Source organism: Corvus cornix, chromosome 10 (assembly GCF_000738735.6).
Source record: "Corvus cornix cornix isolate S_Up_H32 chromosome 10, ASM73873v5, whole genome shotgun sequence".
In the NCBI taxonomy this organism is placed as follows: Eukaryota; Metazoa; Chordata; class Aves; order Passeriformes; family Corvidae; genus Corvus; species Corvus cornix.
In genome coordinates this window covers 5288043-5307022 of record NC_046340.1, presented here as the reverse complement: position 1 = coordinate 5307022, position 18980 = coordinate 5288043, and the positions used below count along the sequence as shown (strand labels likewise).

Genomic DNA, 18980 nt, shown 5'->3' with positions numbered 1-18980 from the left:
TCTGGCTGATGAAAGGGGCCCGTGTGGAGCTGGGAGGGGGACAGGACACACTGTGGGACCAGGCTCAGGGAGAAGGTAACCTGGGCAGAGAACTTGCTCCTCTCTGAGCCCTGCTGCTGGCCAAGGGAGGAGATGATCTGGGAATGGGTGTCTGATCGGCTTCTTGGAGGAGATGCGTGGTTCATGAACTGGAACAGACTGCCTTGCCTGGGACAGCTACTTCTGCCTCCCTCCTCCCCACCCACGTCCTGCTGATTCCACATTAGCAAGGTGTAATTAGTGTCAGTAATTAGCTTGTTTGCTGCGCAGGTACCCTCCTCTACCCTCCATGGTGACTTTTGGTGGGGCTTCCCTGACTGAGCTCCCTTACACAGTGCAGTGCTAGGAGAAAACAACTGTGTTGAGGCCTTTGAAGGATTTAGGAGGGTACATTCTGCTTGCCTTTCAGTTGTTTTGTGATTGAAATCCATCTCCTAGTCTCAGTGGCTACTGCAGTTTCTGTTCTACTCCCTGCCTGCCTGAGCAGGAATTAGGCAGAGACAGCTCCACCTGGGCCCCTGGTTGGGTTTTTGTTTTCATCTGTTTTCCCTGGTTAGAGCAGATAACTAAGAACTGGGGGTCCTTGCTCAGGGAAGGGTGGGGCTTGATCAGGAATGCAGGGAGGATGGAGATGGGCAGTTCCTTGGCCCCTGTGCCAAAGTGTAGTCAATGATGAGGGGACAGGGGTCTCCTAGCAAACTCTGGCACTCCTGGCCTCCTTAGAACCAGCAACGCAGCCAGTGCCCAAAAACCTGTGCCCCTGTGCCTTACCATGAGGGACCACAGAGCTTTGCTGTTAAACACTTTATTTCTCCCTTCCCAGAGCAGACACTCTCCTGTCCTCCCCTCGCAGCTCCAGGAAATGCTGTGGGAGAGGGCCGGTGGCCTCCTTTCTCCACCGGCTCCGGAGGGAAGGATGCTGTGCCTGGGAGGGACAGCCACTTCCTGGAGTGGGGACGGGAGGGACAGGCGTGGAGCAGCGCGCCCAGAGCGCCTCAGCACGAGCAGTCACTCAACCAATGCTACGGGAGGGAGGTGGCTGGGGTTAGAGGGCCACCTCTGGTGCTGTGGTACAGGGGAGGGCAGCCCGCTCCCGCTTTAGAGAGCCGTGTCCTCGGACTCGATGCGGGGCCCAAAGAGCTTCTCTGCGATTGCTTTGCCGTCGTACTTGGGCAGCTTGCCACCAAAGTCTGCCGGCAAGATGTCAGCGTCGATCTCCTGGTAGAAGGATTCCAGCTCCTCACCGTGCACAAAGACCTGGAGGGAGATGGGAGTGACCCTCAGCACAGGACCAGGGCAGCTCTTCCCAACAGCTCTGTTTCACCCAAGGACATGCCTTTGTCTGCAGATCCCTTTCCCACACTCACCCTCTCCAGCAGTTTGCTCTTCAGGAACGGTTTGACCACGTTGTAGGTGGTGGTGAAGTACCAAGGCTGGTGGATGAAGTGGACGGCCTTGAACCGTGCTGGGAAGGAGTCCTAGGATCCCAAACCCAGACACAGATGGTTACAGATGGTGCTGTCCCCCCAGATCTGAGCAGGCAGCAATGGACACCCCAGCACTGCCACGGCTTTCCTTGCCCCATCTCTATTTGATGGCCCCTTTCTGTCCTGACCCAGAGGATCAACCATCCCAGCCTCAGGAGCACTAGGGAGCTCAAGAACCTCCCAGATAGTTCACTGCTCGCACTCCAGAGAAGGACCACATCTCTACTGTCCTGGGAAGAGCAGAGTGTCTTTGGCCTCTGGTCCAGCCTCTGGTCCAGCCTCTGGTCCAAGGGCAGAAATCCTGGAGTGCCTGTGAGTCTCCGTCCAACCTGGACCGGGCTGGGCTGAGAGGCTCATGAGGAAAGACCTCCAGGCCATGCCCTAGGATGCTGCAAGGAGTGGTAGTACTGCTTCTGGTCAGGCATTTGAGATGGCAGGGAGATGAGGTGGGAAAAATGGGATCCATTTTACAGGATTAAGCCAGTTAGCTGGCGAGGTAGGGAGAGGATGATGGGGAACAGCCTCTCTGTGACGCTTTCTCATTGTTCCAGTGTGGTGGCAATCCCAAACCCTGCTAGCCCTGCCACCTCCCTTCTCTGAGCTCCCTGCTCCCCCAGGGCCCCCTCTGCCACTGCTGGGTGCAGACTTTGCCACCTCACCTGCAGCATGTCCACCATCTTCTTGAGCTCGGAGGGTTTGATGCCTGATGCCTGCTGCATGGTGAAGCCCTTGAAGTTCTCAATGATGCAGAACCCATTGATCTGGGTCTCTTCATTTTCCAGCAGCTTCTCCAAGATAATACAATAGGCACGAAGGATCTAATGGAGAGGAGAGACAGCAGGGTCTTGTATGAGGTCTCACCTCCCATAGGCCCTAGGGGGTACCAGGAAGAGTCCTTTGGAGTATTGTCCAGGCTTGACTCCAGTCTGCTTGTCACAGCCAGCCCCTGGATTTCAGAGCAGGGAGGGGGGATGCTGAACCACCACCACATTCCCTTTTCAACTCGTGAGCATCAGATCTGCATCAGTGATACGCTGAGACCAGATTCAGAGCTGTGCAGAAAACGGAGCTGGGAGAAGCTGTGAGTTACATGCCTGGAGACCTCTTTGCCAAGAGGCCCTTTCCATGCCCTATGCCTCAGTGTCCTCCTCTGCCCTTGATTTAATGGTGTGGTGCCTTTCTTCAGCCCATGTTACATCAGCTGGGGGACACACACCCCGAATTTGGCCTGCACCTTGCACCGCATCCTTTGGGGTGGACCATGCTCTCCCAGGCTCCCTCAAAGGACAAATTCAAAGGGCTACAGATTTGCTTCCACCTGTATGGCTGCACAGATCCACGTGTGTGTGTAAGGATGCTGTGCTCAGACATGCCGAGCGGGACGAGCCCAAAAGCAGGACCACTCTGCTCTGGGAGCAGCATCTGAGTTGGGCTCACCTCATCGAAGGTGATCTCCTCGTAATCCCAGTTCTCAATGTTGAAGAGCATCACCACCCGTCCGTACTTGTCCCTGCTGGCCAGGATGCCAGGGTAGCCGGCCTCGATGGTGCTGCGCACGGCCTCGGGGCTCAGGTTGTCGAAGAGCTCGGGGTACTGCTGGCGGAAGTTCACGTAGCCTGGAGAGAGGCAGAAATGGGGAAAACAGTGGCTGCTTGCCCAGCCTCGGGAAGCTGGGATGGGCTGGTGATGGTGAGATGTCAGTGCTGAGCCCCAGAGCTGTGGAAAGCTCTGCCTGTGGCCCACATGGGTCAGCTCTCCTCCAGCAAAGGAGGAAGAAGCAGCTCAGCAACACACCAGCCCCAGCATGCTTGGTGTTATCCCATCCCTTGCCAGGAGATTCCCACACCTGCTTTCTCTCCAACACCTCAACAAGTAGATAAAGTCATTTTCCCCCTCATTTCCCTTCTTCCCTTTCTCCCTGTTTGGGTGACAACCCACATCTCCCCTCCCTTGGCACCCTGCAGGCACAAAATAAGGAATTTCATCCTGGGAAAATGCAGGCAAGCAAAAGAGCTCGTCTGGGAGCCAGCACTGATAATTACAACTCATTATCCCCTAAGCTGAGACAAAGAGCAGAGCTGGAGCCAGGCAGGTTCCAGACAGCAGCCACCCTCTAGGCTGCCCTTCTGCTCCCCCTCCATCCCTATGGGTCACTCTCAGTGTGGGAAGAGCTGTCCCCAGACCCAGAGGTGCCCCAGGGGTGCAGAGCCCCCCAGGCACTGTGCACAGAAGCATCGGGAGGGTGCAGAACTAGCTCCTTTACAGGGGTACAGAGAAGGGAGTGTAGGGCATGTACAGGGGTCTCAAGGGGATGCAGCCCCAGCCAGCTGGGTTTGCTGCACAAATGAAACAGCCTGCCACCACCAAATGTGAGGGTTTTTTCCATTTTGTTTGGGTAAATTTGCAAGGAATGGGACTGTCCTGGTGTTGCAGGATGCCTGGTGTCACCCTCATTTATTTCCTTCCCCATCCCAACTCTTTCCAAGCCCCTCCACCCTGGCTTTTTCTATTTATCCCCTCTCTTCATCCCCTTCCCATGTCAGGGTCCTGCTCTGCCAGCAGAGCCCAGTCTGGGCTAGGAGGCACCAGCACAGGACTGGGAGCTGCTGGGGGATGTGTACCCCCGTCCTCAGCCAGCATCACAGCCCAGGACCCCTCCCCACCTTTCAGCAGATCATAGGCCCTGTGGACATCGAACTTGCGGGCACGAATGAAGCGGAGCAAGAAGGAGTCATCCTTCTCCTGCACCTTCTCGGCCACCTTCTGGCAAACATCCTCGCCGCCCGCCCGCTCCTGTACCAGCTCCCGCAGCGCCTTCACTGCCACCTCCCTCTGCTCCTCCGTCTCATTCAGCTCATCCTTTGCCTGGGGGGAGCAGAGAGGGGACCCAGTGATGCCATGCACATCTTCAAAAACACCCCGGGGGTCGTGTAGGCACCCAAAAAACTGGGGGAGGACAGTAAAGCTCCCTATGCTTCCCAGCATAGGGAGGGCAGGGTCACTCAGGTCCCCAGCTTGGAGACATTTTGCTAAGTGCATCCCCCCAAGGCAAGAGCCAGTCGAGGGTCTCCTGTGGCCCCTGAGGAGCAGGAACCTCGGCCTGCACCTGCCCCCCATTCCCCAGAGCCACCTCACCTTCTGCAGGGTGTGTGGGGGGATCTTCTCACACCTCCCGAAGACGGGGCCGTGGTCCTTGGTGGTGAGGCGCTCCAGCTTGGAGCGCAGGGCCTGCTCCTCCTCCGACACGATCCGGAATGTGCCCGTCTGGGGGGGGGAGGAGAGGATGTGGGGGCTTCCCAGACAGCCCCCCAGCTCCCAGCCCCACTTCAAGTCTCCTTGGGAGATACAGGGAAGGGGAGAGGCTCCACACATGCACCCAAGGGGGTGCGGTGGGATAGGGAGGGACTGTGTGCTGCCTGGACTAAGGTGCACCCTGTGCAGCCCATCCCAGCACTGCAAGGAGGGGATGCTCAGAGCCCAGAGGATGGGGCAGCGTGGGGACAGTACTCACAACCGCAGACATGTTGTCCTCTGTCCTCCGTCAGCAGCAGGACACTGGCAGAGGGAAGGAGGAATCAGCATGGATCCAAATAGTCTCCACTGCCCCCCTATGCCCCATTCCCTGCCCATCTTGCTCAGGTGGGGGCAGAAGTGGATGTCCAGAGGACATCCCCAAGCAATCCTCAGCTCCATCACCTACTGCCTGCATGTCTGCCTGCCTGAGGAAGCTGAGCAGCCTGGGAAAACACCAGGGATGTTTGCAAAAGCAGCTTAAAAATCTGTGTATTTATCATCTGATGCCTTCTTACATTTTTCTTACTCTGCCTTTCCTCTTTGGGCTGGGGGCATCTCAGCCTGTGCTCACCCAGCAGTGTTCTGTCTCAGACCACCTTCACATGGGCACAGGTGAGCATCCAGTTTTGGCCAGGCAGCCAGATCATCCTTTTATTTCTACTACCAAAATAAATAATATTCCCAAAATAAATAATTATTTACAAAGTGTTTCCCAAACTCTCATGTCTCACTGCTCCACCAACTGCAAGGCTGGACCATCAGCCTCTCAGCATCCTTCCAACGCAGTCTGGGTGAAACACCTTGTTCCCATCCATGAGGAGGAGGAGGAGGAGGGCTGCCTTCATCCTGTCTCCAGCATCTACCCCTCCCTGCCTGGCTGTAGCACCAGCTCTGGGCTCAGGCTGTGTGAGGGATGCTTGGCTTCAGCTCAACCATTTCCCAGGGTCATCCTCTTCACCTCCTGGGGAAGGGATAGGCGTCCCCTTGTTCCAGGCACTAAAACCAATTCAAGCTCCAGAGGTGCCAGGTTGAGCAAGGGCTGGATGACGGTCTTCAACGCAGTTCTTTGAGTTGGAAAAAGTCCTGGATACTCACCAGGAAGAGGAAAAGCTGAGCCGTCCGCAGGTCAGTGCACGGAGCCGAGGTGGATGCAGGGATGGCGAGGCCGGAGTGGAGCAGCAAAGGAGCTGGGCGAAAGCTTTGTAGAGTCACCGGGTTGGGATTAGACCGTCACAAGGCATCAACTCACTGCAGCTTTGTAATTAAGTCAGCACAGCCTAGGCAAGAAACCCCATTAAAACATTACAAAAGGCAGCTGAGGAGAGGGAAGGAGGGAGCTGGGGCTCCACCACCAGCTGGAGCGTGCGTGGAGAGGCGGGCTGGATGCCGGACCCGATTAACAAAGTATAAAAGCTCCTTGTTGTGTAACTCGCTCATTAGCACGGGGCAGGGGCAGAGGCAGGTGGTGGGCAGCCTGCCATCCTGGCCTGCTCCCCGGGGTGAGCAGGACAGGTCTCTTCCCCAGCTTCTGGCCCAAAAACCCTGGCAAGGTCCTGCTGTGAATTTGGCCATGTGGTCCAGCTGCGGGGATGGGTCTGTGGCAGAGGATGGTCCTGGGGCTCTCCAGCTCCTCCCTTACGAGGCCTCCCAAACCAGCATCCATATGAGGCCCCTTTCAGCTTTTAAAATAGAAAAAGAGATACGGGCAAAATTCCTACAATGCCCTCAAGTGACAATTACCTGCTCGGAGCTCTGGAAACTGGAAACCATTCCACCACCACGGTGATGCCACAGACCCATAAGCGAGGCAAACCCCTGAATGTGGCAGAAACCAAGCTGAGTCCACATGTGGGTGCTGCAGGATGGCAAAACGGGTTTTCTGGGACGTCCCAGCATGCTGAAGCTACATAGAGCAGGAGAGCCCTTGCAGCCTCAATTCTTTGGGTCAAGGGTTGTGGGAGATGGGTGAGGATGTGGTGAGGATGGAGCTGTGCTCAAGCCCAAGAGAGAAGCTTGGCCAAGCTCTTACCACAATGGGGATTTTGGGGAGGTGGTAGGGTCGGGCTAAGCACCAGAGCAGGGCTGAAGGATCTTACACAAGGCATGTTTTGTAATGCCTCTGGGATTTACGGATTTGGTTTCCACACAGGGCTGTCCTGCGAGCAGAGCTGAGACCCCAGTGTGAGGGAGGGAGGAAGGCACGAGACTCCAGAGGAAAGGAGGGGGTGCTGCTGAGGGAAAACCTGGACCTGTACCAAAACCCTGAGCAATGCCGCTGTGGCCAGAGGCACTGTGCGCTGCTCTTCAGAGGAGACCCCCAACCCTCCCGTCCCCATTCCTCGCTGCAAGGCTCAGCTCCCTCCTGCAGCTCGTTGGACCTTTGTCTGCAGCTCAGCGCAAGACAGTGCATAACAGGGGGACATCATCAGCATGGGGTTTTCCCAAATAGACCCAATAATGCTCTGTTGGGGTGGCAGAGAGAACCTGTGATCCCCGGGCCACCTGGGCATCCTGGCCAGCATGGTCATCACAGTTGAAATAGTTTTGCAGACACACGTACAACCCCTGGCATCACAGAGCAAGTGTTTTGTCCTGGCTGAACGGGTCTCAAGGAAAGAGGTGGCAGCCCCAAGGGGGACCCCACCCTGATGTATTGCGACAGAGCCCTAAGTGCATCTCTCTTCCAGGTCTGGCCATCCCCCTCCTCCCATGTGAAACCCGCTCCCCTCGCTCAGCAGCATCAACTCCCGCTCCACGTGAGCACGGGGCTTTCGAAAGCTCCCACGCTGTGCTGGCACCTGATCCTTTGGCCAAATCCTGCTGCTTAAAGACGGGCTACACCTCCTGGTACGCTCCAGGCCAGCCCTCGTGTCCCCCGGAATTAAGGGGTTTACTCGAATGTATCCGAAGCCCACGTGGGTGGCACTCGCTGCTGATGCGGGGTGGCCCTGAATGGGCACTTTGTGCCAAATGCCCCGGTACCCCCGGCTGCCCATCCCACGTGCCTGCACCCCACGTGCCTGCACCCCACTCCATTAACTTCTTCACTGCGCAGTGCCCACGCACCGGAACAGGCTGCCCAGAGAGGCCGTGGAGTCTCCCTCACTGGCGATATTCCAGAACCATCTGGCCGCAGTCCTGTGCCAGCCATGTGCTCTAGGCCGACCCTGCTTGAGCAGGGAGGTCGGACCAGATGACCCGCTGCGGTGCCTTCCCTCCGGACCCACGCTGGGATTCTGTGACTCGGTGACACCGCCCGCCGCGCTGCGCCCCACGCTGCCCGCCCCGCGCGGGACTCGAACCCGCGGACCCGGGCGCGGCGGGGCGGGAAGCGCGCACCGGGGGCGGGAGCTGTTCCCGGGGTGACGCGCGGGCGCTTCCGGGCGGGAATTTCGGGGGCACGGAGCTGCGGCCCGGCCGTCCCGGGCGGCCCCGCGGCCCCATGGCCGAGCGCATCCTGTCGCTGGCGGCCCAGGAGGGCCCCGAGCGGCTGCAGGAGGCCCTGCAGAGCCTGGCGGAGGGCGAGGTGCGCGGTGCCCGCGGGCCGGGCGGGGAGCGGGGATGCGCCGCCGGGGCTGCTCCGCGGGCGGGGGGCGGCTGACGGCGTCCCCTTCTCTTGCAGCTGGGCGACATGGTGACCAGGCAGGCGCTGAAGGGGAGGGAGACGGCGGCTTTGCTGAGAGGGATCTTCAAAGGTGGGTGGTGTGTGAGCTGCGCTCGGGGGGCTGCCTGGGGCCGGTGGGTGCAGCAGCACAGGGAAGTGTCACTTTTCGTAAAAAAACCGCTGTCACGGAGAAGCACGACGTCCAAAAGTACATGCGGGGACACAGCAAGCTGGACTAGAGCTGTGATGAGCCCGTGGTAAGCGGGATTTGCTTTTGAGAGCCCTTAGGTACCTTGGAGTAGCACTGAGCTGGCCAGGTGAGAACTGACTGCCAACCTGGTTCTTCTCAAAATTCCTGATCTCCGGCAGCAGGTTGAGTGATAACAGGGTGGCTGAGCGCTTTATCCAAGTATCTCATTTCCTGTGCTCTGGGGTTTTTTTATTTGTTTTGTCAGATGTAAAATAGGAAGTTGCTGCCAGGTGACAGTTTATCCCTGCTGATTTCCTGTCGTTTAGCAACACGTTGTTACTTGCATAACTTTTTTTCCCATTCTTTTGTCCCTCTATTTGCTCGCTGTAAGGCTCCCCCTGCTCCCAGAGAAGTGGTGTTCTCAGGAGACTCCAGGTTTACAAGCACTGCGTCCCACTAGTGGAGTCAGGGGACCTGCATTTGGGCAAGGTGTCTGAAATCATAGGACTGCTGATGCTGGAGGTAAAGCTCCTTTGGGCTGGCTTTCCTGGGCTCTGCTGGGTATAATTTAATATGTAATTGAGATACTTCCCTAAACCACTGAGGAAAATTAGTTGTATCCTTTCCACGGAGCTTCCCTAGACTAAGTTAGCTGGTATTGGAACTGGCTCTGTGTGTGAATTTGATTATCTTTAGATATTTAGTCTTAGGCTCAAAACTCTACTCTATAATCACATCATCTTGATTTATTGCTCTGTTCTGCAAAGGACAGTACAAAACAGAGATCTCAGGGCTGAATTCTCCTTTAAAGGGAGCATTTCCTTGTAAGAAATTCTGTCTTCTGCTGGTTTTTGGTGACAGTTTGGATGTATATGTGGAATTCTGTGCACTGCCTCAGGCTCTCTCCTGTTGTGCGTTCCCCCAGGCCCGCCAGCTGCCAGGCCACGCCTTGGCCGAGCTTGCCAACCTATTTGTGGATGTTATTAAAGGCGGCAGCCTGACCAACGGGAAGTCCTTGGAGCTGTTTTCCACTGTTCTCACTGCACTGGCCAGTTCAAAGGAGAACCTGGCTTATGGGAAAGGTAACTCGTATCAGCTGCTTCTCTTCAGCTTGTCCTCCCTTCCTCTGGAATCAGCTCCTAAGACTCTTGCTTTTTCAGGTGAACTGAATGGGGAAGAGTTTAAGAAACAGCTGATAAATACCCTCTGCTCCAGCAAGTATGTGCATCTGCCAGCTCTTGGTTACGTGGCAAAACATTGTGTTTCACATTGTGCTTGGAAAAAGGCATCACCATGAGCTGTGTGTCCTGTCATCCTTGAATCTGTGCCCTCTGTGACAGTGTCTTCCCTAGCTGGGAAGGCAGGGGAGCATCCTGTTCCCAAATCCTGTGAGACTCTTGCATGAACTGGTCTCAGGAAGTGCTTGTATTTGTTTTCTGGTATTTGTTATTAGAGGGGCTGGGGCAGTTCAGAACTGTGTAAATGTGGGTGGTTAGGTTGGTGCTAATGATTTCTGGTGGAAATCTGGCTTCTAATTTTAGTATCAGAGTGTGACAGGGAAATGGTGACACTGAATAATTGTGTAGGAGGGAAGAGCTAGATGATAATCCTGCTTGCTTTCAATCTTCCAACATATCTTTGTTTTACCAGGTGGGATCCTCAGTGTGTAATACATCTTGCCAACATGTTCAGGTAATTCTTTTTCCCTTCAGCATCAACACTGCCTTGTGCTGTGGTCATGTCTGTGTCCTATTTCACAAGTAGTATGGGTCTGACCATACCCAGCACAGCCCCATGGATGATTGGTCAATGAACATCCACACTGGATCCTTTGGATACAGAATACATCTGGGAATGGCATCATGGTTTTTATTCTATGTGTGAGTGAACCTTGGCAAATAAACAATATATTAATGTAAAAAAATCTTTGATTCAACAGGGATATTCCGCTATCAGGAGAGGAGCTGCAGTTTGTGGTGGAAAAGGTCCTTAGGATGTTCTCCAAATTAGACCTGCAGGAAATCCCCCCTCTGGTCTATCAGCTGCTGCTGCTTTCTGCAAAGGTAAAAGCTTACAGGAGCTGGATTTCCCTTAAGTTTATACCATCGGGAAAAAAGTCTCCAGACTGATCTATAGTCTGGATTTTGGCAGGGATTCTGATTGTTCCCAAATCATGATGGAGGGACACAACAGGACATCAGTAGGTTTTGTTTCCTTTAATTCCCTCTAGCCTGAAGAATCTGAGTGCTCAGAGAAAGATGGGATCTTGGTCTTCCTTGTGGGAAAAGAAGCAAACCTTTGGGAAATAAGGGATGAGCACAGACCTAGCAGGCAGCAGAGAGGATTGGGTTTTTTCAGTGTGGTTTTGCTCACTCTCTCTGATCTGCACACTATAATAATAGCTCATGCACTATGATTGTCTACTGGGCTGTCGTCTCACTTGTACTGGGAATGTCCCCTTCTCCAGAGCAGAGACTGCCAGGGACATCTCTGCCCTTTGACAGGGTGATCTGGCTCTTTTGTTTGCTTCATTTGTGACCAAGTCAGTGCCAAAAAGATCCAAAGACAAATTATATGTGTGTTATAGAGGGTCATTTGGGTCCACTGGACAAAATATATTGTTAGATTTAAGGTTAGGAGTTTGAAAGCCTTCCCAATTGATTAAAACATAAAGGATCCTTTCTAATTAATAGCAACTTCAAAAAAAAAAAAAAAAAAGACAATCAGAACATCTGAGAGCTTGAGTTTTTTCCAGTTCTTCAATGATGCAGTCAAAAGAAATAAGTGCAGTCAAAAGAAATATGCAAACTGGAAATCTGGAAATGAGCCACACAGGAGCCCTCCCCTGCCTTAGCAATTTATGGGGGGGAATTGAAGGATACCCTGAGATTTGTGATAGGTGTGGGAATAGAGTCCTGTTCTCTGGGACACTGCAGGCACTACAATGGCTCAATGTAATGTCCTGCCTTGCAGGGCAGTAAGAAGACTGTTTTGGAAGGAATCATCCGTTTTTTCAATCAGCTGGATAAGAGACAGAAGGAAGAACAGAGAGTTCCACAGTAAGTTCTTGCTCTGTGACCCCCTTTCTTTATTTCCTGGGCGTTTGTAGTCACACAAGTCCTGCCCAGGGCTCCTTGAATGGTTAAACCTCGTAAAAGAACATCCTCCTTGATCCATCAGGAATGATTCCTGGCTTTGGATGGCACATTATTTTCTGGTAAAACTTACAGGTCACTGGACTTTGAGGTAGCCACAATGCCCCTGGACCAGCTGCGGCACGTGGAAGGCACCGTTATTCTCCACATTGTTTCTGTCATCAACCTGGACCAGGACCTGGGCGAGGAGCTAATTAGACATCTGAAGGTATGGCAAAGATGGAGCAGGCACTGTTCCTGAAGATATTGAAGCAGGGTTTAAAAACTTAGTTTATTATCTGGACAAGGGATTAAATAATTTTATGGCTGCAGTCAGGTTCTCTTTAGCGAGTGCTGTGATACATTTGAAGAGACATGTGCCTGATGGCTTCCTGAATTTCCAGGGTGTTTCAGTTGAAGATAACAAGCTTTCTCACTGCTTCCTTGCTGTTTCCTAGACTGAGCAACAGAAGGACCCTGGTAGAGCACTGTGTCCCTTCAGCGTGGCTCTTCTGCTGTCGGTTGCTGTAAAACACAGACTGCAAGAGCAGGTATGCGCTTGATAAGCTTGCAGAGAACTTCCACGAGAATGCACTCTGCACTCCCTGTAAAGGAAAGGAAGCATGGGAAGGTCATAGTCCCATCAGAATTAGGCTTAAAATGGTTTCAGGATACTCATGGGTAATTAGATCATTGGTGTGCTGTACTTTACTAAACACTCTAAAAGACCCCAGAGCAATATCACAGTTTTCCAGAGCAGTGATTCCTGTGGGTTGGTATTGTAGGATGAGAAGAAAAGCAGTCTTATTTTTCTAATGTTTTGGCTCTGTGGTGGCCACATGAAGAGCACCTGGCAGCAAGTTACCCTCCTTGAGGCACTTAATGAGACTGGTGTATTTGTCCTGACAAAGAAGTGAGTTAAGATTTTTGGCAGGCTGCACTGGAACTTGTGTCTGGCTGGTGCTCTTACTGGAACATACCCAAGACTACACGGGTCCCATTTCAAAGATCATTTCCTCACACTTAATGATTTTATGTTCCAGATATTTGAGTTCTTGAAAACATCAATCACAAGAAGCTGCAAGGACCTGCAGTTCCTTCAGGCCTCCAAGTTTCTGCAGGATTTGTTTCCTCAACAATATGATATAACTGCTGTCATTCTGGAAGTGGTGAAAAATAGGTGAGTTGTTGCCACATGCTGCAGAACATTCAATGAGGTTTGGGAGTTGGGAGAGTTTCAGCCTTGCTAAAACACTCTGGGATGCTAAATACTTCTGACCATGTGCCAGCAGGGATCAGTGTCAAAATCCAAAGGTTTTATCCCAGTTTTATATTAGTGAATTAAAAAAAAAAAAAACCCCAACATGCGGCTGTATAAATCTGCTCCTTTTACCTCAAATCTCAGGGTCTGGTGGTACAAAGGGCTAAACTGATCAGGGCCTAATCTGCAGTGTGAGTCATGCTGCTGGCTGTAGTTTGTGTTCTGATCAAGGGATGAGGAATAGGTTCACTGTTTAATCTGGTTCACCGGTTAGTCCTTTAAACATCCTGTGGGATAGCTCTGGTCTGTCACCAGCTGCCCTTTGGTTTGATGGGAGGCATTCCCCTTCTCTTTCTCTCCAACTGGAAGATCTTGGGATCAGTAGGATATTCTTGCATCCCAGCTATACTCTGCTGTTATGCTCAGATCAGGCCTGAGTGCACATCATTCCCCATGGCAAGGAGACCTTTGGGCTGCAGAGGAATTCTGATGGACAGCCAGGACTGCAGAGGTGTGCTCAGCCCAAAGACAGTCACAGGGTTGTGAGGGTTGTCATCTTCCCTGCTGTCATCAAGTTCTCTCACTGCTGCTTTGGACTCTGGAATGACTGCAGAAGATTTTACCTCAGACAGCTCTAATCTAAACTTTCCTGTGACTAAGTTGTTTCTTTCCTCATCCATTTAATGTTGCCCTCAGTGCATTTGGCTGGGACCACGTTACTCAGGGCCTGGTGGATCTTGGCTTCAGCCTAATGGAATCCTATGAACCCAAAAAGCCCTTTGGAGGAAAAGCTGCCGATAACAGCTATGGCCTTTCAAAAATGCCAGCCCAGCAAGCTTGCAGACTGGGAGCAAGTATCCTGCTGGAAACATTTAAGGTAGTGCTTGTTTTGGAGAAGTTTTTTTTTGGTGAGGGGAGAATAACTCTGTTCTTATTCTCTCTTGGTAAATGGTGTCAAAACCTTACTTGCTTTGTATCCTTTGTGAGTGTTTTGGAAACAATACTAGATTTCATCTCCTATTTGCCCCTTTCCAGCCAGAAGAGGCCATCCTCATGAAGATCTAATTCTAATCTGTTCCAGCTGTCATGATACTTGTGTAATCCCTATTGCAGTTTCCAAGAAACTGCAGAGGTAGAGAAAGTAGAGAAATTCAGAGGTACAGATAAAATCTGACAAGGTGGGATTGATACCCATTCACCTTCACCAAATTGGTAAATTTTCATCCCATAGATGACTGGCACCATTATGTCCTGAGTGTACAGTGTGTCCCCTGATGTGCTGGTTCTGATTGTTCTGTGGGATGAAATCTGAATCAGTTTGTGTGGACTTAGCTGAAAGGGGACTTCTGGTGACCATCCTTGCTTTCTGTCAGATCTGGATTTGCTTTGTACTGTACAATGCCTGTGCTGTGAAGTACAGGAATATCTGAAAGGTTTTGATTTTTATTTATTTTCTTTCTCATTCAGGTTCATGAGCCCATCAGAAGTGATATTCTTGAGCAGGTCCTGAACAGAGTCCTCACAAAAGCAGCATCTCCTGTCAGCCACTTCATAGGTAACAGGAAAGAGAGAAAAATGTGCTCTTGTTCTGTGGACAGTCACAACACAGCTTCTCAAAACACATTATAAAATCACAGAACTGGGTTTGGGTTGGATGGGACCTTTGAAGGTCATCTAGTCCACTGCCCTGTAATGAGCATGGAGATCTTCCACTAGATCAGGTTGCTCAGAGCCCCATCCAACATGACCTTGAATGTTTCCAGGGATGGGGCATCCACCACCACCTCGCTGGGCAACCTGTGCCAATGTTTCACCACCCTCACTGTAAAAAATTTCTTCTCTATATCATCTCTGAATCTACCTTCTTTTAGTTTAAAACTGTTAGCCCTATTCTTATAACAACAGCTACTGATAAAAAGCCTGTCCCCATCTTATAAACCCCATTTGAGTACCAAAAGGCTACACCAAGGTCTTCCCAAAGCCTTTGCTTCTCCAGGCTGACCAGCCCCAACTCTCTCAGCCCATCTCAGTAGCAGAGGTGCCCTCTCAGCATTTTTGTGCCCCTCTGGACCTGCTCCAACAGGTCTCTGTCCTGCTTGTGCTGAGGACCCCAGAGCTGGACACAGTACTCCAAGGGGGCTCTAACCAGAGTGGAGTAGAGAAGGAGAATCTCCTCCCTCAACCTGCTGGCCAAGCTGCTTTTGATGCAGCCCAGGATGTGATTTGGGTGCTGAAGCTCCTGCTGAAGTGACCTGAAGCCAAGAAAATCAGTCGTTCCTTCTCCTCTGACTGAGGTATCAGCTGCATCAGACTGCCTTGTATTCATCACAGGTGAAAAATATGTTTGCAGGCAGTTGCCATGGAACAGCTGACGCACAGAAAGTCAGAATCATCAGTCAGTTGCCTGTTCCACATTGCCAGCCTTGCCGTCTCCTCGTCCTTGGGCTTGGGAGCCACTGGGGCTGCTGGGATGTCAGTGCTGCAGCCTCTTCCCTTACACCTCAGTGCCCTCTGGTGGGGTGAGGCTCTTCAGCTGGGCTGGGAGCATTTTTAACACTTGGTGCCTGCAGTAGACTCAGTTTTTCGATGCTCATCTTATCGTGACCTCTCTGTGTAATGGAAGGTCTTTGATTAGTTTGTAGTTGTTAGCTCTACAGACATCTTCTGCTCAGGCTTTTCTGGCCCCTTGGCATTAGCTGTTATTTTTGTCCTTTTATTTTTCAGACTTGCTGTCCAATATTGTTGTGTCTGCTCCTCTCGTGCTTCAGACTTCATCCTCCAAAGTCACAGAGACCTTTGACAATTTGTCCTTTCTGCCCATCGACACAGTGCAAGGGCTCCTCCGGGCAGTACAGGTAAAGCTTTGCATTTTTCCCTGGATATCCTTGCTAGTTTAGTTCCAGTGACAGCTCTGGGCCACAATTATATGCATGATCTGATAACCCTCCTCATAAAATAAGCCTTCATTCTCTGCTGTGGGTTGTTCAGTGTAGCATGGGACTGTTCTTCAAGCATGGATTTGCATGTGCCCTCTAGCAAAAAGCATATGGCGTGGGCTGGCATGGGACCAAAACTGCTCTGTGCTGACCTTTCATCTGGAAGATGCCCAGATGCTGCACCCTGTAGAAAACTAAGTCTACAGTGTTTAGCTGAACAGCTGTAGCTGTCACGTTGATTTTTCTCCTTCCAAGCTCCATGTCAGTATTCCTCTTTGCCTGGGCTGGGATATTGCCCTGGTGTTTTAACTTTTACTTGCTTTGTCCAGCCTGGGGATAACAGTTATTTTCCCAAACCCTTGCACTGTGTCCTCACTAACCTGCTAGGGTGTCTCATTGCCACAGCTCTATGGGTTTTCTTGTCTATTTTAAAATGTTTTGGTTCTACTGTACTGACGACAGTACTGAAAATGCAGGGCCAGATGGGCCAGAGGAAGATGAGCTCATATGCCCCAAGGGCTTGGCATGCCTTAGTGCTTTTCTCTCCAAAGGTTATTTTCCTTTCCAGCCTCTGCTCAAAGTCAGCATGTCAGTGAGGGACTCCCTGATACTTGTTCTCCAAAAAGCTATCTTTTCCAGGTAAGATGGGGAGGCGATTCTTTGAAAAAATTTCTACAACTCATTTCTGGTTTTGGAGCAGAAGTATTTTTTATTTTGGCTAAGTATCTACTTACTGTGTTCTTCCCATAGCTAGATAATGACATTTCCTGTCCCTTTAGCCTAGAACTGTGGTACAGTCACAGCTCCACTGAACTGAGACACAAATCCCAACCCCCAGCTGAATGAATGGGCTTTGCAAGTTCAGAAAGCTGTTGGGAACTCCAAATACATAGGCAAAATGAAAACCACTTCCAGCATGTGTCTAGCAGAGCTGAGTACATCCAAGGAGGGTCTGGAAGGAAGCACTGATCAGAATGCTGAGCTGCCACGTTCCCTGTGATCCCTTACAAGGTGTTGTCTTGGTCATGCTTTGAGCAAACCATCCTGCTGTGATTGTAGACTGGATTTTGTTGGCCAGTGGCTGCCTGGTTATGAATATAGAATTCAAAATTTAGGATTATTTTTCAAAGCAAGGGTCTCGGTCTTGGAAAAGACTGGGGGTTTGTGAGAAAAGGTGAACACCAGGGTTTTTGATAGGAATTTTCCAACTCTGAGGTCTGTGAGACTCTCCCAACTTTCCAGGGACATTTAACAATTGTGTCTTGGCCTGGGCACTCCCTGAGTGTGAGCACTGTAAGGACAGAAAGGAAATGGAATATTGTGAGAGTGTAGAGTAAGGGAGTTCCCAGCAAACTGCCAAGCTCTTGACTGTTTGGGGCTGCACTGCCCTTTTGGGAAATACAGTTGTATGGGGCCCAGTCACTCTGTACCTTTTCTTCATTGCTGAGTTGATATTTCATGTGCTTCTGAGCTTCTTGCTTCCATGTTTTCATATGTAACCCTCTCTCCTGTCCCAATTCCCAGGCAGCTCGATGCTCGTAAAGCTGCGGTCGCTGGCTTTTTGCTCCTGTTAAGAAATTTTAAGGTTCTGGGCAGCCTGTCCTCTTCCCAGTGCAGCCAGGCCATTGGTGCCACTCAGGTAAGTGCTGTTCTGCAGTCCCTGTGTGGACATGGGAGACAGTCTGGTGTCTAATATGCACTGTTTGAAACAACTCAAAAGGGGAGCGTTCCCCCAGAATGGAAATACAGCTTTAGTAAGGATTAGCCCTGGAAATCCAGCAGGGAATTTCCTTCCTAGAAGTAAAGCTTTGGGAAGTGCAATGTGCAAAGAGAAGCTGGCCTAGAGATGTTGCTTCTCAGAGTTACTCTCTCTTACAGCACCAGTGTTCTGGGGAGCATTCCCACTGCTCCATGACAATGATGAGGAGCCTGGCAGCACAGGGACTATCTCAGTGATTGTTCAGGGGCCAGACCCTTATCACCTTGCTCCTGTGTAGTGATGTTGTAACCAGTATAACGTGACTAATGTTCCTTCTCAGGTCCAGGCAGATGTTCATGCCTGCTATAATTCTGCAGCTAATGAGGCCTTCTGCCTAGAAATCCTGGGCAGCTTGAGGCGGTGTTTGAGCCAGCAAGCAGACGTTCGACTCATGTTATATGAGGTAAACATGGTTTCCTCTGTCTCTTAAACAGCCACAAGCTCTTCTGTGGTCTGATTCTTCTCTAGCCTCAGGTAAATAACAGTCATGTTATTGTGAAAAACAGCCTTTCAGCTCAGTTCTGTTCTTCATGGGACATGTGTACCATGTTTTCAATCCTTCTGCTGTTTTTTTTTTTTGACTGTTACAAACCCAAAGACACGTTGATGTATCTTCTTTAGCTCATGCGTTGTTTAAGAGCAAAAATACGTCAAAGTCTGTCTTGCTGTGGGAGGGCCTAGGGAATGGGAAGCGTGTTTGATGCCCAGTGAGGAGGAGTGGTACAACAGGCACTGGGTAGATGTGGAGCTGTTGAGAGTTAATTATGGGCTCCAAAGAAAACCCTGTCTGGAAAGCATGAAGAAACTTCCTTAGAGCCTGCATCAGGGATCTGTCTTTTCTCCTCTTCCTTTCCAAGTTTTTAAAAGCTTGGCTGTCCTTAGGTCTGTTGTGACAGGCCTGTTATAAAGGGCCATTTTTGGGTGCATATCTTAGGTTGTGTTATAACCATGGTGTACTATCACCTTGAGGAAAAAAGCCTGTACAGGTCAGAGAGATTTTTTTTCCTTCTTGCCTTGGGTTGGATTGACCTTTGGTGAGCTGCAAGTTCTGGGTGCGTTCATCACTGTTGCTAGAAAACTTGTGCTTGCTTTATCCATCCACTGAGTTTTCTCAGTCTGCAGGATTTGTTGCCTCCTACAGTTTCCCCACTGGCTTGTTTTGCCTTTGAAGCAGGATTTCACAGTTTGAAGTTGGATCTTGTGCTAGTGTTAAATAGCAGTGAAAGTCACTCTGGGCTTGCTGCCACTGCTGCTAGGGAGATACAGCTTGTGAGAG

At 51.2% G+C, this 18980-nt stretch overlaps 2 protein-coding genes across 3 annotated transcripts in view; one reads left to right on the top strand and one right to left on the bottom strand.

Moving 5' to 3' along the window:
- Window positions 1-828: 828 nt before the first annotated feature.
- On the bottom strand, window positions 829-8049 carry RLBP1 (retinaldehyde binding protein 1). Its single transcript, XM_010391047.3, has 9 exons — window positions 7887-8049; window positions 5916-6097; window positions 5038-5081; window positions 4662-4790; window positions 4190-4391; window positions 2964-3142; window positions 2186-2344; window positions 1407-1517; window positions 829-1296 (listed from the first exon to the last, which is right to left on the bottom strand). Exons 3-9 carry the CDS (start codon window positions 5047-5049, stop codon window positions 1138-1140), a joined length of 951 nt encoding a protein of 316 aa, XP_010389349.1. The 5' UTR covers window positions 5050-5081; window positions 5916-6097; window positions 7887-8049; the 3' UTR covers window positions 829-1137.
- Window positions 8050-8195: 146 nt separating this feature from the next.
- Window positions 8196-18980, top strand: part of FANCI (FA complementation group I) — a 23535-nt gene continuing 12750 nt past the window's right edge. For both annotated transcript variants that reach the window (XM_019280853.3, XM_010391050.4), the window contains exons 1-17: window positions 8196-8346; window positions 8443-8515; window positions 9006-9136; window positions 9540-9696; window positions 9775-9832; window positions 10265-10306; window positions 10554-10677; window positions 11588-11673; window positions 11845-11977; window positions 12207-12299; window positions 12792-12928; window positions 13706-13886; window positions 14477-14564; window positions 15734-15864; window positions 16514-16584; window positions 17470-17584; window positions 17985-18107. In XM_019280853.3, coding sequence (XP_019136398.2) covers window positions 8263-8346; window positions 8443-8515; window positions 9006-9136; window positions 9540-9696; window positions 9775-9832; window positions 10265-10306; window positions 10554-10677; window positions 11588-11673; window positions 11845-11977; window positions 12207-12299; window positions 12792-12928; window positions 13706-13886; window positions 14477-14564; window positions 15734-15864; window positions 16514-16584; window positions 17470-17584; window positions 17985-18107 — 1827 coding nt within the window. In that variant the 5' untranslated portion in view covers window positions 8196-8262. The remainder of the gene's footprint in view (window positions 8347-8442; window positions 8516-9005; window positions 9137-9539; window positions 9697-9774; window positions 9833-10264; window positions 10307-10553; window positions 10678-11587; window positions 11674-11844; window positions 11978-12206; window positions 12300-12791; window positions 12929-13705; window positions 13887-14476; window positions 14565-15733; window positions 15865-16513; window positions 16585-17469; window positions 17585-17984; window positions 18108-18980) is intronic.

Coding starts and splice junctions, on each gene's coding strand:
- RLBP1 (XM_010391047.3), bottom strand. Junction 3,143..4,189: donor GGCCTATGATCTGCTGAAAG/GTGGGGAGGGGT, acceptor GCCTCTCTCCAG/GCTACGTGAACTTCCGCCAG. Junction 2,345..2,963: donor AGGAGATCACCTTCGATGAG/GTGAGCCCAACT, acceptor CCTCTCCATTAG/ATCCTTCGTGCCTATTGTAT.